The sequence below is a fragment of the Anticarsia gemmatalis genome, chromosome 16 (assembly GCF_050436995.1).
Source record: "Anticarsia gemmatalis isolate Benzon Research Colony breed Stoneville strain chromosome 16, ilAntGemm2 primary, whole genome shotgun sequence".
Classification (NCBI taxonomy): domain Eukaryota; kingdom Metazoa; phylum Arthropoda; class Insecta; order Lepidoptera; family Erebidae; genus Anticarsia; species Anticarsia gemmatalis.
The window spans coordinates 4,417,003-4,431,048 of NC_134760.1; the positions used below are offsets into that span (position 1 = coordinate 4,417,003).

General features: G+C 34.3%; 2 protein-coding genes across 2 annotated transcripts in view; both read right to left on the minus strand.

Annotated features, from left to right (window-relative positions):
* Positions 1 to 189: 189 nt before the first annotated feature.
* fl(2)d (Pre-mRNA-splicing regulator female-lethal(2)D) lies at positions 190 to 10,081 on the minus strand. Its single transcript, XM_076124089.1, has 10 exons — positions 9,939 to 10,081; positions 9,588 to 9,816; positions 6,626 to 6,750; positions 5,940 to 6,267; positions 5,629 to 5,864; positions 2,203 to 2,363; positions 1,843 to 1,965; positions 1,308 to 1,407; positions 882 to 1,028; positions 190 to 601 (listed from the first exon to the last, which is right to left on the minus strand). The coding sequence occupies exons 2-10, from the start codon at positions 9,778 to 9,780 to the stop codon at positions 323 to 325; spliced, it is 1,692 nt and encodes a 563-aa protein (XP_075980204.1). The 5' UTR covers positions 9,781 to 9,816; positions 9,939 to 10,081; the 3' UTR covers positions 190 to 322.
* An 881-nt stretch (positions 10,082 to 10,962) lies between these two features.
* The window catches only part of LOC142979476 (uncharacterized), a 53,299-nt gene continuing 50,215 nt past the window's right edge, over positions 10,963 to 14,046 (minus strand). Inside the window, exons 5-6 of the mRNA XM_076124394.1 lie at positions 13,263 to 13,394; positions 10,963 to 11,676 (exon numbers count right to left, since the gene is read on the minus strand). Of these exons, the coding sequence (XP_075980509.1) occupies positions 11,141 to 11,676; positions 13,263 to 13,394 (668 nt within the window). The 3' untranslated portion in view covers positions 10,963 to 11,140. The remainder of the gene's footprint in view (positions 11,677 to 13,262; positions 13,395 to 14,046) is intronic.

Sequence of the window (14,046 nt, forward strand, 5' to 3'; positions counted from 1 at the left end):
ACGTACGTATAACTACTATTTTGCTAAATAAAAGCTGAAGGAAAGTAATCTTCTGAAGCCATATTTTTCAATTTCTATTTTGCGTTTTCTCTCATCAGATGATCGATAACTGGCTAAGTAGTTCTAATTACGCTTGGACTAAGTTAGATTATGAAGATTGGTGGTAATGCAATCAATAAAACAAATTCAGCCAACCAATACGATTAATAAATATTGTTTTCGTTCATAATAGATTTAATTTGACTTTCATCCAGTAAAATTTGTAAATTGGGCTACCTACATCTAAACATTTGATGAAAAGAAGATGGAAATCTTATAAAGTCTAAAACCACGATTCATTTTCTTCTTCTCCGCGGTTTCTGATAGAAGGATCGAGGATCTTCGCTAATGTCTTGACTGCTGCGAAGATTTCCTTGCCCGTGTCTTCTATCTCTGCTTTAGGAAGCAAAAAGCCAAATTTTCCTTTATCCCTAGCTTCTATTGCATAGCTGTGTATAACCCCTTGAGAGTACATCCAGTCTAGAAGGGATCCTGTAGCCGGATAGATCTTGTGGTAGGTGGGACCATGCGTGTACTGCTGTGAACTTACCGATTTGATAGCCTGTAAAGAATATACAACCTGCAGTCGATAAATCTTGAGGACACAATATTATTTATGCGAACATCCTCAACTACAGGCCAAAGGTCTTAAAATAATTGTGTAGACTATAACTAAGTAAGAAGGTACATACATAAATACGACCATCTCACACGCACACGCAGACCACAGTCTGTAACCTGTGCCGAAACATCAAGCAAACTTGCTAATGCTGTTAACTCTTTCTGCTAAATTTTTAAGCATTCATGCATGGGTTTATGTTAGTTATCTTAACTAACGTTACCTTGACCATTTCGTCGGCAGCTTGCTTATGCACCTTCACGTCGCTGGTGCTCTGAGTCCTCGCGCTCCACGGGTACAGGATCATGTTGCCATACGAGTGGATATCTACTAACGCGCTGGGTGCTTTGTCTAACTTCTCCATCATCTCCTGTGTCATAAAAAACAGTTAGTATCTATCTAACAATGTAATTAATAAAAGAGCTTGCAAATATTTATTTAATTATTGCGAGCTCTAATTAGCAATAGTCTTGGCAAGCAAACAATACTAGGATAAAGTTAATATGTAACTCTTTACAGTCGTACAGTCCAATGTTCGGGCAAAACTACCGTTTACCCGAAAGAACAGGCGGGAACATTTCAGCTACCTACTTTGCTAGCTTACTGTCGACTAGTTGTACACTGAATGAAACTCATATTGATAACTTACACGAAATGCAACTGCCTCGTATTCTGAAAATGGGAAAGGGCCTGAGTAGGCATTGCTGCATTCATCGTTTATTGTGATGCCAGCGATGCCCCAGTCTAGTCTGAAATATGTATCCATTTACAGCTTTAATGCATCCACGCACCGACCTTTTGTCAGCTCAGCGAAGTCGAGTGTAGGTAAGCAGGTAGTCGGGCGATTTCCTACTTTACTATCGACTATCGACAACCGGTGAGCTATAGACAAACAGACCAGTGCTCCCAAAGTAAATCATAAAATAATAGCGTTTCAAATATTTTTAACTAACTATAGAGTATCGAGCTTCTGGGGTGGCCAACTTGCTTACTCTTATTGGCGACTCTCTGCGATAAAAATAGAGGCCTCTAGGTAGATAAAATATCTATGCTTCAATCAAATTACATTTTCACATCTTACCACGATCGACTGACCTATTATCCACGATCGACCGGTTGGTCACCCCGCCCACCCCTCTAGTATGCTAATCGGTATTACCAACGGTAAAACTATCTTTACTTACTCAAAGTTCCTATTGATGTCGGCACCTCGGCACACGATAGATTTGCGACGGTTCTTCCGCCACAGTCGGTCATGAGTGCCTGAATACTTGTACCCATCTGGGTTTACAACTGGGATTATCAACCTTTAAAAATAGAAAATTAATTCAGAATTTGATTTCCTAATTTATGATTAGTAAGTAGGTTCTTTTTTCTTCTCCTACCATTTACCGACCACTTTCAAACTCAAAATGGTTTGCTACTTAGATTCTCTAGCAAAATAAGGTTATTTTGCTAGAGAATCTAAGTAGCAAGAATCGAAGTCCAACCCAGAATGACAAAAGGCAAACTATGTTTCAGGCAGGTATCTTAATAGCCCTTACCAGTTTTTAGATTTAATAAAATTCGGTTGGTGGTCGAACTTAGTGACGATAGTGTTAAGGATATAGAGTGCCGTTGTAACTCCAACCCATTCACGACCATGCACTCCTCCTGTTATGATTACCACCTTGTTCTTAGGGTTACCATTTGTTATGTTGAGCATCTGAAAATAGAAGACATAGATACAGTCACCATCATTTTACCATGCGAGGAATGATGACCATGATTTATTTTGTCATTGCAATGCAGTACATTTTAATTCCGTTTATCTTCACCAAATCTATAAAAAAGGAAAGATAATTAATTGTAGATCATCTCAATCAATCATAAGGTAGGCACTAATATGGAAACCCCCTGGTAAAATGTTTTTTAAAAATTTGTAGTGGAGGTGTAGGTGCTTTTCTTTACATACTTTTAGTGTCGAAGTAGGTTACTAGGTCTTACCTTAGACCTGCATATTATTATTTGCATTTCATATAATGATTATCTATTCATAAATATTAGAAATTTGTTATCGCTCATTAGAAAATAGAAATAGTTAATGCATTTGTTTACGAGAGCACCCGCATAATAATATGCCTACTTATCAGGTTATCGTTTATTTTATAACTTTAATCGGATTTGCATCTCTAAATAATAGGAACCATTTGTAGGTTACCCTAAAGGCCTATCTAAGAGAGTTAAATTGGATAAAAGAACAATTACTTATGGCCTTATAACAAAACGGTACATCGCTAAAAAATAATCTAATGTTGGCTAAAGCAAGTACCTAAGTAGATCTCTATCATTCATACTCCTCTAGAAACTTTATAATAATAGGTATCACAGACCCAGTTTATCAATGGTTGTAAGGAACTATCCGATCAGGTACGAACTATAATTAAGAATCTAGCTCTGTCTAGCGCTCCGCAAACCTGTAACCTGTGTACTTACAAGAATTGGTCTATTTTCAGCCGTGTGTCCAATAGTCTGTAGTTTGCATATAGATGAGTACTCTTCGGCTAAGAAGTTGTAATATTCTTCAATCACGTGCCATGTAGGATATGATACCCAGTTCAGCCTGTGGCCTGCAGATGTTATACGACTTTTTACATAGGTACTGGGTACAGTCACCATCAAAACTGTCTTTAGGTAGTTAACTTTTTTTAAATACATTAGGTAAAATTTTTGACAAACTGCTACTTCAATTATATATTATGCTGTTAAACCTTGATCCTTACTCTGAAAGTTATTGTATAAGCCACAAGAGCGATTTCCTACTATTGATTATGTTTTCGAAAACTGGATTGGATTTTCGACAAAATTTGTATGAAAAACTGATCAGTGCCTCTAGCGGGCGCCATAAGAACTTGCAGTAGGAGGTACAATTTTTAATGTCTCGATATGTGATAGTTACAGCAGAAACGAGCTATACGAACACATATTGCAGAAACTATTTATTTGTGTATTCCTCATATATTTATGCTCTCTGCGAAGTTTATGTATAACTTATTATATTTCTACAGTGATAGTGGTAGGCAGCCAAGCCGCTGCACTGCTTACACTATCTGCTGTGAATAAGCAAGAGACAAACATATAAATGCCTAGCTTACCAAGTCTAAGAGTATTCTCATTCCACATGACTGGCTCTGACTTTTGATCATCGATGGTTCGTTGTACATTCGGTAATTGCACGGTATAGCTCACGTTACGAGCCGTTAGCTGGTTACGTACTTTCTCTGCTTTTGCAGGTAACACGAGGAAGTCTGATCTAGTCGGGCTTAGGCTCCATACTGACACATCTGGTTCAAGTCCAAATAATAATTACAGGTTAGACTTATAAAAAAATATCTATTGAAAACGAGGTCTCTAAAAGTCTTAGCACACAATGTAAGCCTATGTAGGGTAGGCACTTACTAACTATAAGCTACCACGGTGGAAATCAACGAAATACAGCGAACCGAATACACACAATAGTGAAATAAGTTTAATTAAGATGACAAACAATGTCTTCATAGAAAGCAATACAATACACATGTAATGTAGAGTAAATAATGTAATGTAGTCTAAATAAGTCCTTAGAATGAGTAAAAATGTTGAATAATCTACTATTACGTAGATAATGAAATAATACGAAACCTCCATTATCAATAAGTTTTTTGACGGTGATGATATCTGAGGCGCCATGTAGATCTGTCTGCCATAGTTGTGCGCCCTCGTACGTTACTTTTTCGTTGTCCGCAAACGTATAACGCACACATTCTAGTAAATTTAATTTAAATTATTGTACACTTATGAGCAGGTAGTGGTAAACACAGCAAAATAGAAGATTTACAGAATTTAAGAGCTTAGACACAACACTTGAAATACGGGTCATATGTAGATATTTTATAAGCGATTATGTCTCCAAGATCTTGATTTTAAAATTATTAAATTGGTTATTTCTTACTTTTTCACTTACCTAGACAAAAGAAAATCAAATAAGCATTTACAAAATCCATTTCATATCGGCTTATTAAAAGTAAGTACTATTGAATGTTTTACTGCAGTGATAAAGTTTTAAGTGCTGTTTCTACCAGTTAGTACCTGTGCACAATTTTATATACCTTTCTCAAGAAAATAATAGCCAAAACATGATGCAAGTTATATATGTTTATTAACATTACTATATACAATAATTGTAATTTGAAAATAGAAACATTTCATATTGAAACTCACATAAATTTATTAAAAATGTGACAATTATTAAAACATTAGGCTTGGTGTTACACATTATTGCTCAATGTACCGACAGGCTCAACTTCACTATTCTCCCGCTGGCATGTAAATAAAATAAATGCCACCAAACATCTAAGTGTCGCAACACAAGTCATTGCATTTCTCATATATTATCGGGTCTCTCTAATAAGTATCACAATTAATTCACTTATTATAAATAAATTATAAAATCGTCAACTCAGTGTCTAGTCTTATATTTCAAGTGTAAAAACAATGTCAAAAACGATTCACTATTAAATCTGATCACATGGTCCACAACAGTGCATAAAAACGCAAACTATACTTTTACCAAATGTTTCCTTCATTTTCACGATAGACACAATCATCACCAATTCATTGTCAATGGAAATGACACATATATTTGTCTATTTAGTTTGTCTTCTAATGAAAGTACATGGTTTTTTTAAAGAATACACTTTTTATGCTAATAAATAAGCATTTCACATGTTTTGAAATGAGTGATTGACACCGAACCAGCGTTATCACGTCAGTATTAGACATTAATGATCACTCACAATGATAATTCATCGATAATATTTCGAGTTAACGAAATGGCCGTAGAGCTAAATAGATACGATAGCGTTTCACAAGTTTCACTAGTTCATATTAAAGTATCGTGTTCTGAATGCGAACACTGAGGTCCTGGGCTAGTCGGCGTCGCCGTTCGTCACGGTGAGCGGCTCCTCCTCCTCGTTGTAGTCCAGCGACAGCACGGAGGCGCGCCGTCTCTTGCCCACCGGCGTATCGCTACACTCACTACCGGAATAAGTCCGTTTCTCGGCGGGCGAGGGCGGCCTGTTCCCGTTTACCGTGGCGTGCGTCGCGCGCAACTCCTGCTGTAGGAACAACACCGTGCTCTGCATGCCCTCCACATCCTCGTCCAACTCTTGTAGGAACTCGTCCAACTCTGAAATGTTACATTTCGTAGGTAATATTGATGTCCAAAGAAAGATAACTAGCGTGAATTTGGAATTGTCAATACCTGATTGTGATTTTTTGACTTCTTCACTAAAACTTTTTTGTAGTGCTAGATCACCTTCTAACTTAGCTATCCGACCGCTAGACGTCATTCGCCCGAGGTCTTCATTTTCTTGGTGCAGGAGCCTGCATTTTGCCATAAGTTTCTTGCCGGTATTTGAATCTGGAGTAAACTTCCAAGCGGATAATTCGTTCTGAGTTTCTTCTAGCCTCGCCTTCGTCGAAGTTAATTCTTGTTTTAACCTTAAAATGAGTACATTGACAGCAGGGTCTAAAAGTGTAGATCGGCCATTGAGACTCGCGTGTGAAGACTTCAGTTCAGTAATTTGACTCTGGAAATGATAAATATTTAAATGTTAGTATGCTCTTAACCAATTCTTATTCTCAATTATTATCAAGAGATCATTTGCGTGTCTATAATATACTTTAATAATAAGGCTATACTCTATATTTTAAAAGCACAGCATTTGACACTAACAATAATGTTCATATTAGAGAATATCTCTATCATAGAGTTTATGTACTGTATACAAGAAATTAACATTAAAAATTATCTAGTACCATTAATAGTAGTACTTGCTGTCCATTGTCTCTAACGTCCATGGAGGGTATTGTAATATAATTTTGGATATTTTAGTATCCATTGGACGTTTGAGTAGCCATGTAACAATTTTTATAAAAGTAACTTACAACATAGTCTTGAATTTCCTGTTCTTTAGCAGCAAGTCTCCTAACCAATACTTTCTCTCTATGTTGTGACTCAGCATACTGCTGTTTTATCCTATCTTCTACCTCTTTCGCCTTTTCCAAGCTGCCTGCACATATCAACAACATACATTATAAACATTTCTCTCATTTAACCACTACACATAGTACAAACATAACAATATTATATCATCTTGTGGTTGTATATAACAGTCTTTTATATTATGCTGATATTTATAACATCAACAACCTACTTAAGAATCAATAAAATCCACTATAAAATGAAACATTTCAGTTGACAACATATTTTTATGCTTCTGATTAGATAAAAAGGTTATCAATATGTCAATATTGCAGACATACAATGCATTTTATAGTGAATTTTATTTAGTGATTTACAATATAATCGACAACACCTTAACTAAATTATAAAAATAAAAACAATTTGGCACAAGTCTGTTGACAATAGACATTCATATAAATAAATTGCTAAATAAGCATTGCAAAATTTGTGACACATATTTAAAAAAGATGTGATTATATCTGTATACTTACAAACTGAAGTGTGCAATAATTTTGAGGTTCATATCAAGCATTCGGCCTGAATGTTCCATAAAATGCCTGCAACTTCTACAACTTTTCCATTATAAGGAAAATTGTTTTGAAAAGAAAATTACCACAGCATATTTTCTCTCATTAAATTCACAAAAGTCATCAGAAAATCCCTAGCTACACAAATATTACAGAAGAAATAGTAAGAACAGTTTAAAACATTAATTATATGATTAACTAGCCGGACCACCCTTTTGTAAATCTAATCTATAGTTCTGCAATCTGTGGTAATAGTGTGGTGATCATCCTTACACCATGGGACAGTTAATATTTTCTAAATTTACAAAAACTTAGAAAATATTTATCTGTAATTATTATGCCAACTTTAAGTTCTAACATAATTGTTATCCTCAACTTCTTCATTCCATTTTAGGTTTTATTAGTACCAAGATATTCTTTTATATGGATCAAATATTATCATAAATGATGTCTTGAATTATATTTATAAATACCATTATAATTACATGTTAATTAATATGCTGCATTATCAGATCACAAGTATTTCAAAATGCAATAAATATCTCAGAATAATGATATAAAGAAAAAAACTAAATGAAATCAATATGGACCTCCTTCTTCATACTAAAATAGATAGTTATAATATTGGCAGTACAGGTTGTTAGCCTTGATACAAATACTTGAAACCTGTTTGCTTCACAAACCCTTGGAACTTTCAATAGGGGCTTTATTGTAAAGGTCATAGGGAGCTTAGCAGGTCATTGAACTGTACTCTTATTAGCACAGTGTTGCCAACTAGATGTCCTTGACCCAGTTTAGTTGGAATTTATTGTTATTTTTTTCTACTTAGAAGTAATAAGTTTTTGTTAGATATAATCAAGTTTGGATTGATTTGAGAAGTATGACTATTCTAATACTCGATTTATTTCCATATATTTATGTGAAACAAATCTATATCCTATTTACTACTCAAGAAAATAAACTAATATAAAATGAATTTGTTAAAAACTTCTTGTTTATGTTTCCACCCATTCATGGTCGGCCTAAAAAATTATTTCACAACCCTCCTTTTAATAATAATAGTTACACCAACTCTATAGTATTTGTTACTTATAGTTGTATTTGGACATACTACTCACAATGACCTCCATAGCCCACTGGGGGATGTATTGCTCTTAATGGCAATCTTAACGGCAAACTAAGTTAACTGAATAAACTAAATGTGTAACTAGTTAGTATTAAAATATACCTACCTAAAATATGCCTGCCTAATGGTGAACTATCTCCTCATCATAATTAAGTGAATTGACCAAGGTACCAATTTACTCTTTTCATGTTAAGACTCAAAATATTTAAAGACATATATTTTTCGTTTTGATTTTACACATAATGTGCAATACAAACAATAGATTTAATAAGATAGTCTATATCATACATGTATCACAAAGTAACTATAACTTAGTTAAATATATAGGAGTAGTGTTAGTCATAATTGCTGATAAAGCTATGAACCATGATCTAGTTATTTGCTCTGTGAATAGCATGCAATGACTCAAAGCTAAACAGCAATGAAGAGCTTTTAAAGCAAGGTTTTAAAATTTTAACCATTTAATTTGACTTTAACATACTCGCATGAAACAATAATTATTATAAAGTTTTGTTTAACTTTTATCTATAATACACTTTGTTTAAACCAATCTTGAAATGTTTTCTGTTTAACCGTTTTAAAGTATGTTAACATGTGCTTAAGCTATAAAGAAACCATTACACCACAACCAAAAGATTATCAATGATTAGTCAACAGTCATCATTGTAGAAGAAAGCATACTTTTCCAAACTTACAAGATAAAATTTATAACAAGTTATAAACATCAATTAACAATAATGAGAGACAGAAGATAAATAAAGCAAGTACAAAATAAAATCTTATCTATACAGCAAAAGAAGTGATGAAAACATATTTACTTTTTCATGTGCACATTGAGCAGACATCTCGGCTGTTTGGCCGGTAACCGAGTGTAGCAACACACCACTGAACATGGACACTGCACCAGAGTAGCCTGGAGACATCACACGGCCTTGTGCCCACATAAGCACTTCCACTGAACACTCCACTGGCACCTCTCTTACACAGCAAAACACCAAATCTTCATCTTCAACTTTTGATAACTTAGAACACCTAAATACACCCCGTACCACATTCCGTTTTATAACTAAACAATTTTCAGTATCACAGTAACATTTCAACATCATTTCATAACAGTATCACTAGGTAATTTTAGTTAAAGTATTGTCGATATAGATAGTAACTTAACAACTCGCGGGTCGATCGACGCCGACCAGGGCGCTACCAAGCCGATGAAACTCTCTTAAATACCTTCCAACTCTTTGTTCAAAGTTTCGAGATGGTCAATGTACAAGTCCTGGTTTCTCCACGCGGCGCGGAGCGAGTCAGCGGAGGCGGCGTCGAGCTGGTGCGGGGTCAATAACACGCGCGCTATGCTCGAGCCGCCGCCACCTGCGCCGCCGTCAGACGTCGCCTCACCGTGCCGCTCTGTCTCCTCGGACATTTCACTCTTACAAAAACGTTAAGAGCCTCTTTTCGACTGCAAGCAAATAACCACCATTAAATCCTACAAAGAATTAGTTCATTTGCATTTCTCCGCCGTTATCAGAAACCTGTAGTAATGTTAAACTGACCATTGGTACCAAAATCCGAACTACTTACAGATGATTATTATAACGTCAGAAGCTTAATTGTACGGGAAACTATTATATACAACTACTTTAAAACACTAGAGACTGTCCTTATTTTATATTACGAGGTCATCAAACGAAACACGACAGACGCCATTTTATCACATACCACTACACTATGGCTAATGTTACCATAAAAATAGTTAATCTGTCAATTTATTATTTTGTGGTAGGTAACATAAATTTATTGAAAATTTTACTTACAGAACAGTGAGCTATTTTATTTCAATTTCTATTAATTAAATATATATTTTTAAGCGTGAATTTTAACTACTAGTAATTTTAATTTATAAAATAGTAGATTTTAAATTTTTATCATAGCCACATCAGAAGTGCTGTTCCATAAAAAAAATTGTGACGGTTTTTTGATTACCGGTTTTTACAGTAGAGGTTGTTATTGCTGGTAATTAGCGTTAACCTTTAAAATTGTTTATTCCACCTACTTTATTGATCTTCTCATTTTTGAATTCGGAAGCACACAACACAGTTTACCATTTTCAGCGACTTAACAATGAAAGTAGTGAAGTTACTACATACTGCATAACATTATATATTATATTTCCAAGTAGTTTTACATCCTTATCAAAGCCGGCTAGGCAATAGAAAGTATTTATCATTATTGAATTAAATTTGTTAAGTTAATTGATAGGTAAACAATAGCAGTGAAACTAGGTAGTATATATCAAGGTGATTTATTTTAAATGTCTTAGATAGGTATCTTTCTAAGCTTTAGGCAATCAGTTTTTAACTGATTATTTTATATCGTTATACGACTGCAACATAATACTTAATCTGCCGTCTGATAGCTGAAAATTAAAGCTTTTCGAATGGGCAGAGTGTATTATTCCCAAATCTACAACTTCATTTTCTTTTGGTACCTAGATGTCGCTACAAGAAGCAGGTACAATTTAGTTTGGTATAAAAGCTTTCTATTGAGTTGAGTCTTTATTTTATTGAGGGGTATAAAAAATTAATAGCACGCAATATATATTTAATCATTTTAATTTAATATTTTATTACTTATTCAATATATTTAACAATTAACGTCTAATTAATGTTTAACATTAATTTAGTTTGAATTTATTTCTATACATTATCAAGTATTATTTATAACATAGATTATATCACAATATGTACAGTGGAATGTTTTTGTTGATAAGGTAGAAAATAATGTCAATATGGTCTCCACACTTCTTGGTTTCCCGTGCCGTAGAGTCCGTGTTTGACTTCATCATTCGTCTCACAAGATTGACCTAGAGCGCTTGCTTCCCCTGACGCTTGCAACTCAGTAGTAATTGAGATACCACCATCGATGTCGCTAATTTTGATTTCGCCAGGGAAACATTGCGCTTCTAGATTGTGTTTGTCACTCGAGCTGCTGTGAAGGTGTACGTGTATTTGGTTCTGATTGACTGTTGAGTATAGGTTTGGAAGGATCATTTGAGGGTTGGGGTTGATGTAGGGCGCGTGGGATTGTAAACAGGCAGGATTGTTGTTGATATTGTTGTACTGATAGTTATTATAGTTGTAGGTGTTGGACGACCAGTTGTAGTAATTAGGGTCGTAGCGCTGCGGCGTCATCGGTGTCGACGAGTTGAGGTCTGTGAGGGAAGAGCCGGTACCGCTCGGACTGCCTTTCACGAAACCCGTCGTACTTGGCTGGAAGCCGCTGTAGTCTGTGTGACTCAGAGGAATTTCAGACAAGGGAACTGTGGGAGAGAAGAAAAAAGACAATTAATAAAGGTACTTTCATTGAAGTGATTTAAAAAAATATCAAATATCTGTTTTAAATGTTGAATTAATGAAAAACACAATATTCCACCACTAATAATAATGATTTAGAGTTAATTGTCATTTAAAATGTAGAAAATTGACTTTAAACAAGTAAATATGACGTGATCCTTTAAGTTGAATTGTAATATTTTATTTTATTTTCCCTATGAGTAATTAAATACAATGAAATGTAAGTAAACGAGTGACTTGTAGCTAATATAATATTATGTTCTTTACCCACCACATATTTACCTACCCATATAATTAGGTAGGTACATGTAAAAGGATAGGATATCAATTATACATACACATATTTGTAAATAACGTACCCCACATAATGCTGATTATTAAGAGAGGGTAGAACATATTATGCCAACTGAAAGTTTGGTCAGAACTCAGAAGAGAAGTAAAGAAAGTACTTTAAACAACACGTTTTATAACTAGCATTTTTTATAAATATAACTAGGTCTATACGTAAATGAAACATTATTTGTTAGCTACGCCCACTTATCGATATTTATTTATTTGCCTAATAGATTATGCTGGGTCAGGTCATAACATTTATATAATAATGAGGATTATAGGTATGTATTCGGCTTCTATAATGTGGTCAACCGCTCCATTACCGTGGTTACGGTTATGAATGGAGGAAATTCGTTTATCAACATGTATGTGACGCAAATTGTTGCCTTATTAGAAAAATAACAGTTAAATATACTGATGTTTTAGCAATATTTAGGCCCTTTATTTAAAACTAGCTGACACGCGCAACTTCGCTTGCGTCACATAAGAGAGAATAGGTCCCAATTTTCTCCGTTTTTGTAACATTTTTTACTGGTACTTTGCTCCTATTGGTCGTAGCGTATATATGATATATAGCCTAGAGTCTTCCTCGATAAATGGGCTATCTAGGACCAGTATTTCCTGAGATTAGCGCGTTCAAACAAACTCTTCAGCTTTTTAATATTAGTATAGATATGAAAATCGTTTCGATGATAATGCTTAAAATTTTTATTAATAAGTACCTTCAGAACAATCTTCGTGTTACTTAGTTGCATGTCTCATTTATTGATATCAAACGAAGAAGGGACGAGGCGTATGTTTATACACAGCCAAGTCACGACTGTTGCATTATTGCAATTTACAATTTCAATATGTTATTGCCGTGCGGAGTCTCAAAGGTTAACTTTAAGGAAATATTTAGAGCAACAAAGTTTATACAAGTTAGATATAAAACATCTAAGTATAAGAGTTTTAACTCATCATTAGGAATAATGCTTATAAACGTCTACAATATTTAATCAGAATAATTGAAAGAACGAGGAAAGTTTTATGTGTATACTAAAATACCACACAATAATTACAATTACCTATAATGTTACGGTATAATAAATTACAAATGACAAATTAACTCTCGAAATTGAGATATGTTTAAATAGGTTCATATTTTGACCGCAGGGCGGCGCCACTAGCAACTTAGGTCTACAAAAAATATGTGAAAAGGACTTTAAACGATATTTACCTGCGGGTAAGTGTATGGTAGGATCTGGCTTGTAGTACGGCGCCTGTAGAGGGCCATACGTAGGGTACATGGCTGTCGTCGACGAGTAGCCCGTGTTCCATTCACTCGCTCCTAAGATGTTCCCGCTGGTTTCTGTAAAACAAATAAATTAAAAGTTAAGTAAATAATAAATTTATCGTTTGTAAAATTAGGTTTCGTAAACCTTTGAATAAAGGCCCGTCTATTTATAGGTGGATATTATGTGTACAAGTCGCGATATTTGAAATCGTAAGTCGACTAGTTTGGTTTGAGTAAGGCAATAATTATAATATTTATAATTTATGAGTAGGTATGGTATACTATCATGTTCAACGTATTGCGATTTATCATATTATTATGTTAAATATCCTGAAGCCAAAAGTTAGCGAATCAATAGACTCTTGTTTATATTCCTGATTTCTTGTAAATGCAATCAAAAATTAAGTGCTAAATTTACGGGAATTAAGTTCCAATAATTCAGCTTACAATGTAGGTTAGCAGTGAAACATTAAAACAGGATGTTTTGCCACAAAATTAGATAACAATATAGGGTAAACGAAGTCATTCCAATCATTAACTTTTTGATCTAGACTTTTCCATAAAAATATATAGGTATTTCAATTAAACCGATATTTTTGAAGCGTATGCAGGTAAATATTTATTTATTTCTTAGCTTGTAAATTTAATATCATAACAAGGTCAATTTAAAATAGTTTTACAAATTATATCCCGTAATATTATCGGATAAAGGATTCCAAACAAAGCA